General features: G+C 40.8%; 1 protein-coding gene across 1 annotated transcript in view; it reads left to right on the top strand.

The window, feature by feature from the left end:
- The first annotated feature begins 298 nt into the window (after positions 1–298).
- The window catches only part of LOC130838148 (uncharacterized), a 36,413-nt gene continuing 24,652 nt past the window's right edge, over positions 299–12,059 (top strand). Inside the window, exons 1-4 of the mRNA XM_057710902.1 lie at positions 299–493; positions 7,436–7,632; positions 9,129–9,255; positions 10,839–10,934. Coding sequence (XP_057566885.1) covers positions 7,618–7,632; positions 9,129–9,255; positions 10,839–10,934 — 238 coding nt within the window. The 5' untranslated portion in view covers positions 299–493; positions 7,436–7,617. The remainder of the gene's footprint in view (positions 494–7,435; positions 7,633–9,128; positions 9,256–10,838; positions 10,935–12,059) is intronic.

A 12,059-nucleotide genomic window follows, 5' to 3' on the forward strand; every position in this document is an offset into this window, starting at 1 on the left:
CCCGGCCCCAAACTCGCCTCTTCGCCTTCTGTACGTCAGGTGTCCCAACATGGCCGCCCCGTGGGGCCGCGACGAGTCGGGCGCGGACATATTGCCTCTCCAGGAAATAACGGAAGTCCGTTCATTCGCGTTTCTTCAAAGGCTTCAGACCCTCTTCGGTCGCCGTAGGCAGGCGAAAAATCTGGGCGACGGGTGCAGATGTAGAAGCGGTTCACGGAAGTGTTATCTTTAGACTTTCCTTGTGGGCTGGAGAAAAGCGGGTCAGTGTGTGCAATTGTCGCTTGAAGGGGTGTGTATGTGTGTGTTTTCTTATGGGATGTGTGTTTCTTACAGGGTGACGTGACGCCCACAGTGTGGAAGTGGTGTAGTGTGGATTTACGAATTATTGGAGGGTCTGGTGGGAAGCGCCAAGGTGGAGGTATTTGGGAGGAACCAGCAGAGTCTGGCGCCTCTTTTTGTGGTTGCGGTACTTTGGTGGGGAGTCGTTTAAACGGTAAGGATCTGTAGAGAACAACGACCGGTTGGCAGGGTACGGGGGGTTTTGCGTATCACTTTGTAAAGGATGTAGGTGGTATTTACGTTGGTAACAGCTTCACGTTTGGGAATTAATATGAGGCTCAGTGATGTTGGGGCCGGGGTGGATGGTCATTATATGGGGATGTCTGATCCAGGTTTCGGATTAATAAGGAAGTGTGTAGTCAGTGTCTGTGGTACAGAGAAGCTTGTGAGGACTTAAGCTTTGGACGCCTGGCGGGTGGTTTCGTTGAAATTCCAACCTCGACCGCTGGGAAGGAAGACAGTGCAGCCCAGGACAGGAGATCGAAACCTGCTTTTTAGGCTTTATTCAGGGGGGTGAGTAACTGCAGACCGAGGGACTAATTCAGCCACACCAGTCTGTTATGTATCGTCTGTGGCTCCTTTCGCACTGCGAAGGCAGAATTGAGCCCTTAGCCCTAAAGTAGAAATGTATAGTATCCATCCCTTTGCAGAAAATGTTTGCCAGCGCCTGCACTCACCACTTAATATCTAGCAGTGGATACTGTTGCTTTTTTGCCTGACATACATTCCCACATTCTTCTTTGCTAATAGAATCTCTGTTTTTTTCGTTATCCATCCTTCTAGTAGGGTGACCCATATGCCAGTACTGGTTGACCCTAGTTAATCGTGGTGGTTTCAGTTCCCATCGCTAATGATCAGTTAGTATGAAGTGAGTTTAGGTATATGGTGCAGTTGTAGCCAGCAGTATATGTGAAAATCTGCTTCGGGGTTTATGCGGGAACGTTTTGTCTTTTACATAAGTAATTTCTTGCATCTCTTTTTCCATGTCGATGACGATGTTGTCTGAATATAACCTTAATTTTCTGTCCAATTTCTGATGTTTATAATTTATTCTTATCTCAATGCATTGTCTGTACTCTCCAATACAAAGAAGGAAAGTGAGTGGGGTGGTAGTGGACATCTGTGTCCTGTTGCCTACCCTAAAATTCACCTGCTGTATGTGCTGGAATTAACATGTTTCCAGGATGGAAGGAACATAAAATTATGGATTCATCCAGGATTTCAAATTTAATGAAATAAAAATATTCATTGTATTCTTTCAGGGCAAAAAAAGTTATATTTTATCTGAGTTATGTCCCCTATTAATTCCATATATTTTTTTCATTTGCACCAGGTTTGTTTCTATCTCGCTACAAATTTCATTGAAGTGTAATTGATTTACAATGTTGTGTTAATTTCTGCTGTACAGCAGTGATTCAGTTATACATATATATATGTATATACATTCTTTTTCATATTCTTTTCCATTATGGTTCATCACAGGATAGTGAATATAGTTCCCTGTGCTATACAGCAACACCTTGTTGTTTATTCATTCTATATGTAACAGTTTGCATTTGCTAATCCCAAATTCCCAGTCCATCCCCCCCACTCCCTCCCCCAGGGAAACCACAAATCTGTTCTCTATGTAAAGAGCAGACTTTTTCAACTCTTTCATTTATGTGTTAATTTAAAAGATCAACAAGTTAGTATGAAATTAATGAATATATATAAAACAGTCATTGCCCAGCTGGAAAAACAGAACACTGCCAACACCCCAGTGGTATTCTGTGAGCTGCTTCCCAATTATATTACATCCTTATATTTAAAGGTAATTACCATCCTGTAATTAGGAGTAATTTTAGGAGTTGCAGGACACAGAAGGTCTCTCACATATGCTTTTTAGTTTTCTTTACAGTCCTTTAAAAATGTAGGAAGTATTCTTAGCTTGCAAACTGGGTAAAGGTTTTTTTTTTTTTTTTACAGCATTCCATAGTTTGAGTACATGTCCAGTTTTTTCTACTATTAGTTAAACTTGTAATGCTTGCAGTTTGGGCTGTTATGAATAATGTTGCTGTGAAAATTCTTGTACATGTGTTCTGGTTCAAATGTGTCCTTATTTTAGTGGGGGATAGATAAATAACTTAGCCGTATACCTCAGAGTGAGATTGCTGTGTCTTCGGATGTGTAAAACTTCAGCCTAAATGGATGATGCCAAAATGTTTTCCAAAGTGGTTGTCCGGTTCCTGTAGCAGAATATAATTTGTGTTATGGTGTGCTTCATTTTTATTTTAGTCAGAACTCTTTTAAAAAAAAATTATTTATTTGGCTGCCTCAGGTCTTAGTTGCAGCACACAAGATCTTCAATTGTGGCATGCGGAATCTTTAGTTGCAGCCTGCAAACTCTTAGTTGTGACATGTGGGGTCTAGTTCCCTGACCAGGGATTGAACCCAGGCTGCCTGCATTGGAAGCATGGAGTCTTAGCCACTAGACCACCAGGGAAGTCTCTATGCTGTGCTTCATATAAAGCTTGTTTAAAATACCTTTCCATACCCTAATATCATTGAGAGATTCTCCTATATTATCCCTTAAAGTTTTTATTGATTTGCCTCTCCCATTGAGATTGACAGTTTTCCCCAAATGATTTTTGTGTATATTGTGAGATAGGGATCAACATTCTTCTCTGAATCCCCCTACCCTCAGCATGAATATCTGATTGTCCCAGCACCATTTTTTTTAAGCTCTTTATTGGAAAATAATTGCTTTACACTCTTTTACCAGCTTTTGAGGTACACCAAAGTGAGTCAGCTGTGTTTATACATATATCCCCATATCCCCTCCCTCCCGTGACTCCCTTCCGCCCTCCTGTCCTGGCCCTCTAAGGCATCACCCATCATCGAGTTGATCTCCCTTTGTTGTACAACAACTTTCCACTAGCTATCTATTTTACAGTTGGTAGTGTAAATATGTCTATGCTACTCTCTCACTTCGTCCCAGCTTCTCCTTCGCCCCCCGCCCTGCCAACCCCGTGTCCTCCAGTCCATTCTCTGCATCTGTATCCTTATTCTTGCCCTGTCACTGAGTTCATCAGTACCATTTTTTTTTTTTTCAGATTCTGTATATGTGAGTTAGCATACAGTATTTGTTTTTCTCTTTCTGGCTTACTTCACTCTGTATGACAGACTCTAGGTCTATCCACCTCATTACATATAGCTCCATTTCATTCCTTTTTATAGCTGAGTAATATTCCATTGTATATATATGCCACATCTTTTTTTTTTTTTTTTTAATTTTGGGGGGGTACACCAAGTTCAATCATCTGTTTTTGTACACGTATCCCCGTATTCCCTCCCTTCCTTGACTCCCCCCCCATGTCCCCCCCCCCCACCCCAGTCCTCTAAGGCATCTTCCATCCTCGAGTTGGACTCCCTTTGTTATACAACAACTTCCCACTGACTATCTATTTTACAGTTGGTAGTATATATATGTCTGTGCTACTCTCTCACTTCGTCTCAGTTTCCCCTTCACCCCCCGCCCCCTCCCATACCTTGAGTTCTCCAGTCCATTCTCTGTATCTGCATCCTTGTTCTTGTCACTGAGATCATCAGTACCATTTTTAGATTCCGTATATGTGAGTTAGCATACAATATTTGTCCTTCTCTTTCTGACTTACTTCACTCTGTATGACAGATTGTAGTTCTATCCACCTCATTACATATAGCTCCATCTCATCCCTTTTTATAGCTGAGTAATATTCCATTGTGTATATATGCCACATCTTCTTTATCCATTCATCTGTTGATGGGCATTTAGGTTGCTTCCATGTCCTGGCTCTCGTAAATAGTGCTGCAGTGAACATTGTGGTACATGTTTCTTTTTGGATTATGGTTTTCTCTGGGCATATGCCCAGTAGTGGGATTACTGAATCATATGGTAGTTCTATTTGTAGTTTTTTAAGGAACCTCCAAACTGTTTTCCATAGTGGCTGTACCAACTTACATTCCCACCAACAGTGCAGGAGAGTTCCGCTTTTTCCACACCCTCTCCAACATTTATTGTTTCTAGATTTTTTGATGATGGCCATCCTGACCGGTGTGAGGTGATACCTCATTGTGGCTTTGACTTGCATTTCTCTAATGATTAGCCAGCACCATTTTTAAAAAGAGACATCCTTACCTTCTTCTCTGTAATGCAACTTTTTAAAATAATTAATTTGTTTATTGGTTGCGTTGGGTCTTCGTTGCTGCGCATGGGCTTTCTCTAGTTGTGGTGAGTGGGGGCTACTGTTCATTGTGGTACGCAGGCTCCTCATTTCGTTGGCTTCTCTTGTTGTGGAGCGCGGGTTCTAGGCATGCGAGCTTCAGTAGTTGTGGCACGTGGACTCAATAGCTATGGCTCATGGGGCTCTAGAGTGCAGGCTCAGTAGTTGTGGCATACAGACTTAGTTGCTCCATGGCATGTGGGATCTTCCTGGAGCAGGGGTCAAACCCGTGTTCCCTGCATTGGCAGGTGGATTCTTAACCACTGCGCCACCTAGGAAGTCCCTGTAATGCTACTTTTATCATCAGGTCTCTATATATGCATGAGTCTGTTTATAAGCATTTGATTTTGTTCCATTGTTCTGTCTATCATTGTACTATTATTGTACTGCCATAATTAAAGTAACTTTAAGTCCTCGTTATTGATAGATGGATATAGTTATCAGTTTAGGATTTTGATTGAGGTTTCATTGGGAGACATGACGTCTGTATTTTTTATTTTTATTTTTTAAAAAGTTTTATTGGAGTAGGGTTGAAGTAGTGTGTGTATGTTAATCCCAAGTTCCTAATTTATCCCTCCCCTCCACATTTCTCCTTTGGTAACCATAAATTTGTTTTTGAAATCTGTGAGTCCATTTCTGTTTTGTAAATAAGTTCATTTTATCATTTTTTAAAAACTGGATTCCACATATGAGTGATATGATATTTGCCTTTCTCTGTCTGACTTACTTCACTTGGTATGATAATCTCTAGGTCCATCTATTATTGCTGCAAATGGCATTATTTCCTTCTTTTTTATGGCTTAGTAATATTCCATTATATCTATGTACCACATCTTTATCCATTCCTCTGTTGATGGACATTTGGGTTGCTTCCACGTCTTGGCTATTGTAAATAGTGCTGCGGTGAACATTGAGGTGCATATATCTTTTTGAATTGTGGTTTTCTCTGGATATATGTCCAGGAGTGGGATTGCTGATGATATGATAATTCTATTTTTAATTTTTTAAGGAACTTCCATACTCTTCTCTGTAGTGGCTGTACCAATTTACATTCCCACCAATAGTGTAAGAGGATTCGCTTTTCTCCACACCCTCTCCCGCATTTGTTATTTGTAGAGTTTTTGACGATGGCCATTTTGAGTGGTGTGAGGTGATACCTCATGGCAGTTTTGATTTGCATTTCTCTAATAACTAGTGATGTTGAACATCTTTTCATGTGCTTTTTGGCCAACTGTGTGTCTTCTTTGGAGAAATGCTTATTTAAATCTGCCCTTTTTTTTTTTTTTAATTGAACTTAAATTTTTTTTTTTTTTTTCTTCTTAGAACTTTTGTTGAGATACAGTTAACAGACAATAAACAGCATATATTTAGAGTGTACAATTTGGTATCCCAATCTCCCAATTCATCCCCCGCCCCAACCTTCCCTGCTTTCCCCACTTGGTGTCCATGTGTTTGTTCTCCACATCTGTGTCTCTATTTCTGCCTTGCATTTCCTCTTTCATAGTTGTTAGCATTTACCTTATGTATTGAGGTGCTCCTATATTGGGTGCATATATATTTATAATTCTTATCTCCTCTTCTTGGACAGATCCCTTGATCTTTATGTAATGTTCTTGTCTCGTAACAATTTTTATTTTAAAGTCTATTTTATCTGATGTGACTATTGCTACTCCAGCTTTCTTTTGATTTTTGGCCAACTGTATGTCTTCTTTGGAGAAATGCTTATTTAGATCTGCCCATTTTTTATTGGGTTTTTTTGTTTGCTTGTTTTTTATTTTTTTGATTTTTTTGTCATAGAGCTGCATGAGCTATTTGCATATTTTGGAGATTAATCCCTTGTTGGTCACTTGATTTGCAAATATTTTCTCCTGTTCTGTGGGTTTTCTTTTTGTTTTGTTTATGGTTTCCTTTGCTGTGCAAAAACTTTTGTTTTATTAGGTCCTATTTGTTTATTTTTTGTTTTTATTTTCATCACTCTAGGAGGTGGATCAAAAAACATATTGCTGCAATTTATGTCAGAGTATTTTGCCCATGTTTTCCTCTAGGAGTTTTATAGTGTCCAGACTTACATTTAGGTCTTTGATCCATTTTGAGTTTATTTTTGTGTATGGTGTTAGAGAATGCTCTAATATCATTCTTTTACATGTACTACCCAGTTTTCCCAGCACCACTTATTGAAAGACTATCTTTTCCCCATTATATATTCTTGCCTCCTTTGTCATAGATTAATTGATCATAGGTGCGTGGGTTGACATGACGTCTTTAAAATGCTTGGTTTTCTGAATCATCTTCATAGTTCATCTTTCCATTTATTTAAGTTGGGTTAAAGTTTCTGTCAGTATTCCTGCTTATCAAATATTTTTTATGTTCTTCAAAATGATATTGTTTATAAATTTTGTTTGTTGGTGACCTGTTTGTTCTGTCACTTACTGGGAGAGGCATGTTAAATCTTCTGCTGTTAATCTGGATTTGTTTATTTCTTCTTGTTTCCTTGGGTCCATTTTTGCTGTATACATTTCAAAGTTATATGATTAGGTACATAGAAATGGCAAATTTTTTAAATGTGGTAAATTGAACCTCTTACTAGCAAGCTTTGTTTCTCTTTCCCTGTAGTAATTTTTGGGCTTTCTGTCCATTTTGTCTGAGAATATAGTTACACCAGAGTGTCTGTGGTTACTCTTTCTATGGTTTTTCTTTTTCTAACCTTTTATTCTTCAGCTTTCCATATCAGTATGTTTCAGACATGTCACCTAGAGTAGCATGTTATTGGGTTAAGGTGAGCGCCTAGGAGCAGTGATACTATCTGGGCCCAGAGGAAATGTACCCTCAGCTTGAAATTTCTCCTCAACCCGCAGGTCCCTACTCACCAGAAGCAAAAGAAGCGATTGCAGGAGAAAGAAGTTACAGGATTTGGTATCAGCATTACTGGGGACCTGCTTGATTGAAGTCAGGTTTCAGAACAGAAATTTAGAGCAGATCCAGGAGACATAACGACAGAGCCTCCCTGTTGCCAGCTGTTGTCAGAGAACAGGAGGAAATGATCCAGGCCCAGGTGACTTTTGGTTTGTTTTATTCTTTCCTTTGTTCCTGAATGGGTTTGTTAGTTGTCCAAGTCATTCTGGCTAATTATTTCATCTAAGGGTGTCTTGGGGCCCTGGGTGTCTTTGTAGTCTACTCTTCTGAATTGAGGGTGATCATGGAGACCCCAGAAATTGTAGCTGGTGTCTGAAGCGAGAGCAGTTCTGTGGGGACTGTTTTCTCAGGCTTTGCAGTATGTCTGACTCTTGATTTCCATGTTCAAATCCAAATTCTTAATCTGCCATTTTCTTTTTTCTTTCTTTCTTTCTTTCTCTTTCTTTCTTTCTTTCTCTTTCTTTCTCTTCCTTCCTTCCTTCCTTCCTTCCTTCCTTCCTTCCTTCCTTCCTTCCTTCCTCTTTCTCTTTCTTTGTGTGTGTGTGTGGGGGGGTGCTGCACCACGAGGCTTGCAGATCTTAGTTCCCCAACCATGGATCGAACCAGTGACCCCTGCAGTAGAAGTGTGGAGTCCTAACCACTGGACTGCCAGGGAATTCCCCCTTTTTTCTTATATTACATTTATTTTTGTTCGTTACACAACTGACTTAAGAGTATATTTAAAGGCTGAAATCATAAAGGACACATATCGGACTTCCCTGGTGGCACAGTGGTTAAGAATCCTCATGCCAGTGCAGGGGACACGGGTTCGATCCCTGCTTCAGGAAGATCCCACATGCTGTGGAGCAACTAAGCCCATGTGCTACAACTACTGAGCCTGCACTCTAGAGCCCGGAAGCCACCACTATTGAGCCCGTGTGCCACAACTACTGAAGCCTGTGCTCTGCAACAAGAGAAGCCACCACAATGAGAAGCCTGCACACTGCAGTGAAGAGTAGCCCCTGCTCTCTGCAACTAGAGATAGCCCGTGCGCAGCAACAAAAACCCAACACAGCCAGTAAATAAATAAATAAATTTATTTAAAAAAAAAGGTACACATATCAAAAAATAAGTTACTTCTTCATACACTTTAAACATACTTATTAAACATTTAGTTTCTTATAATTCTGGCATCTTGAATCACTTCCCAGAAGATTTTGATTGAGTGGCTGTAAGGACTCAGTCATCCCATTGCCATTGGTATATATGTCACATGTATATACATGACATATATGTATATATGTGTACATACATATATATACATGAATGTGGTGTTTCTAGGTTAACAAGAAGCTTTAACTTCTACATATTATAGAAACATCTATCCCTGGTTGGGTAACAAAGATCCTGCAAGGCATGTGGCGTGGCCGAAAAAAAAGAAAAGTCTAATGATAAACGGTTGGATGATTGACTACACAATTACAATTAGTTGGATCCTAGTATTTTATTAGGCTTTTGCTTCTTCCAGGTGCCTTAAACAAACCATCCCTGGATATATAGATCTAGCCGATAGAGTAGAAATGAGAAAAAAATCTTTGCGATTTCTTCCATATCATCACAAGGACATCACTTCATTAAACACTACTGTTATTACAGGAGACCCTCACATTTGACGATGTGGCCGTGGACTTCACGTGGGAGGAGTGGCAGCTCCTGGCCCCTCCTCAGAAGGCCCTGTACCGGGACGTGATGCTGGAGAACTACAGCAACCTGCTGTCCATGGGTGAGGACAGCTTCCCTGTGTCTCTCAGAGGGTCCCAGTCAGCAGCCTTTCCTTTCTCAGCTTCTGAAAGCTCTGGAGTGTCTGTGATGCTCTGAAGTGGTAGATCCTCAGTCCCCTCTCTGGCCTAAGAGAAGTGGGTATATTGTCCCTTCTCCTGAGAGAAAAGCTGTTACTTTGTAGCTGTGTATAATGGTGTAATTTATATTAAGAAATATATATATCTGCTCTTCATCCCTGGCTCAGAGCTTCTACAATCCATGGAATTTCCTAAATTAAAGAGGGTAAAGGAGAAATGAGTGTCTTTTGTTATTCATATAAGACCCTTACAACCACATCTGAGTTTATGTTAATGAGGTGATTTTTGAAAGTCCACTCAATAACAAGATTGGGGACTGGTTGCCAAGGGAACCAACCATGATTAGAGAGTTGTGACTTTCAGTCCCTCCCCCACCTCTGGGGAGAAGAAAGGGGCTGGAGATTAAATCAGTCACCAAAGCCTAATGATTTATTTTATTTTTTATTTTTTGACAATTAGAACATAGTTTAATAAGTCCTTGGGCAGAGGAGTTTGATTTTTCTCTGGATACCTGTATACGCATACTGCAAACAGCAATGTTTTAAAAATTAACACAATGACTACAGCTTGTACTATTTTAACTACAATGATGAACAATTTCCATATCTACTGCAACATATAGAGTTTCTACTAAACAATCGGTCATTTATAATTAAAAATTAAACAGCAACTGTGGGGGTCTCGTGTCAAACCCATTTTCCATTCATTTACCATTTTCCAACTCTCTTCCCCTTTTAGGTCAGTGGTTCTCAACTGGGGCCAATTTGGTTCCCAGGGGCCGTTTGACAATGTCTGGAAATATTTCAAAGCCTAATGATTTAATCCATCATGGCTGTTTAATGAAGCCTCCATAAAACCCCACAGGGACAGGCTCAGAGAGCTTTCAGATTAGTGGCCAAGTGGCGGTGCCAGGGGAGGGGTGCCCCAGAGAGAGCATGGGAGCTCTGTGGCCCTTCCCACGCACCTTGTACTGTATTCTCTTCCATCTGGCTGTTCTTGAGTTGTATCTTTTTATAATAAACTGGTGATCTAGTAAGTAAACTGTGTTCTTGAGTCCTGTCTGCTGCTCTAGCAAATTAATCAAACCCAAGAAAGGGAGTCATGGGAACCTCTGACCTATTCATGGTTGATCAGAAGCCCAGAAAACAACCTGAAGTTACAGTTGGTGCCAGAAATGCATGGCCAGAGGTATGGTCTTGTGGGAGTGAACCCCTAACCTGTGTTATCTGACCGTATCAGCAGGTAGATCATGTCAGAATTGAGTTAAATTGGAGGACACCCCATCAGTGTCAGTTGGTGTCACACAATCCCTTGATGTGTGGAAAACCCATATGTCTAGTGTCAGAAGTGAAGTAGAAGTATTGACAGGAGAAGAGACACATAGAGAGGTCTGTTTTTCCTTCAAAATAGGAAAATTGTTTTGTCCTCAAAGGTGGGATTCTGTGCTCTTCACAGACCCCACGCCCCATTCACTGGGTCTAAATCTTGTGTCATTTTCCATGAACAGGTTTTCAAGCCAGCAAACCAGATGTACTCTCCAAGTTGGGTCAAGGAGAACAGCCATGGATGATGGAAGATGAAATCCAGTGTCGAACCCGTTCAGGTGAGTGAGAGACCAGCAAGGCCACAGGCCATGGAAATCACATTGTAGTTGGTCAGAGAAGAGTCAGAGCTGGGCGGGTGGTGAGGGTTGGAGGCTCAGTAAGCAGTGCCTCCGTGCATCTCTCTCCCGATGTCAGAACTCTTTTCTTCGTGGGTGTTTAGAGAAAAAAATATCCCTTTGTAGGGAAGACTCTATCTCTTCTGGCATCTGTTTCATCTCTATTTTACCCCCATTTTGATTTTTGTTTGCATAGTTCTGTTTTGTTTTGTTTTTGGCTGTGCTGCACAGCTTGCAGGATCTTAGTTCCCTGACCAGCGATTGAACCCAAGCCCCCTGCAGTGGAAGCATAGAGTCCTAAACACTGGACTGCCAGGGAATTCCTGCTATGGTTTTCTGTTTCCTAGGATTTTCATATCTTTTCCTTCTTCTTTATACTGTTCTACCTCCTGTGCTTTGAAATTCCTTATTCCAAGGCCTCTCTCCCAAGATACATCTTTAAATTCCTCACCGTCTTCTAGCTGCTGCACCTTTCTGCCCCACTGGTAATGCTGATTTCCTTCCTTACATCCACCCCATCTTGGATGCCAGCCCCAAAGTAAACTAGTCTTCACTGTACCCTATCCCCTCTCTGAGTTTCTCCAAAGGTTTTTTTTTCCCCTTTTCACCAATGATCTCCTAACCTTTCAAGTTTTGTTGATTCTAATAAGCTAGCTCCTTAGGTTCACTGGAGAAGACTCCCACATTGATCTCTTCTCTGTGTGACCCACCACAGACGTGGGTTCTGTGTGATGTACTCATCTCCTTGCCAGCTCTCCTGGGTTCCCAATAACTGCCAGCACCTTGGATCATCTTCCCTCTCAGGAAACCCTAGAGGTTTAGGTTCTCCCTTACTCCTGTGCATCCTCCCTCCTGGCCATGCAAGCAGTACCTCAAATGTCCCCACCTGCAAGCTCTCTTCTGTAAAGAGATCTGCTGTTCATAATGTATTTTTAACTAGGAAAGTTATTTTAACATCCTACGTTCTCAGTTCCAGTCTCAACCTGATCATAACTCTTGCTTACTTTGAATTAATTTGTGTATTTACTAATTTTGAACTTTATTCTCGTTGACTGTAGACCTTACCAA

Source organism: Hippopotamus amphibius, chromosome 16, assembly GCF_030028045.1.
Source record: "Hippopotamus amphibius kiboko isolate mHipAmp2 chromosome 16, mHipAmp2.hap2, whole genome shotgun sequence".
Taxonomy (NCBI): domain Eukaryota; kingdom Metazoa; phylum Chordata; class Mammalia; order Artiodactyla; family Hippopotamidae; genus Hippopotamus; species Hippopotamus amphibius.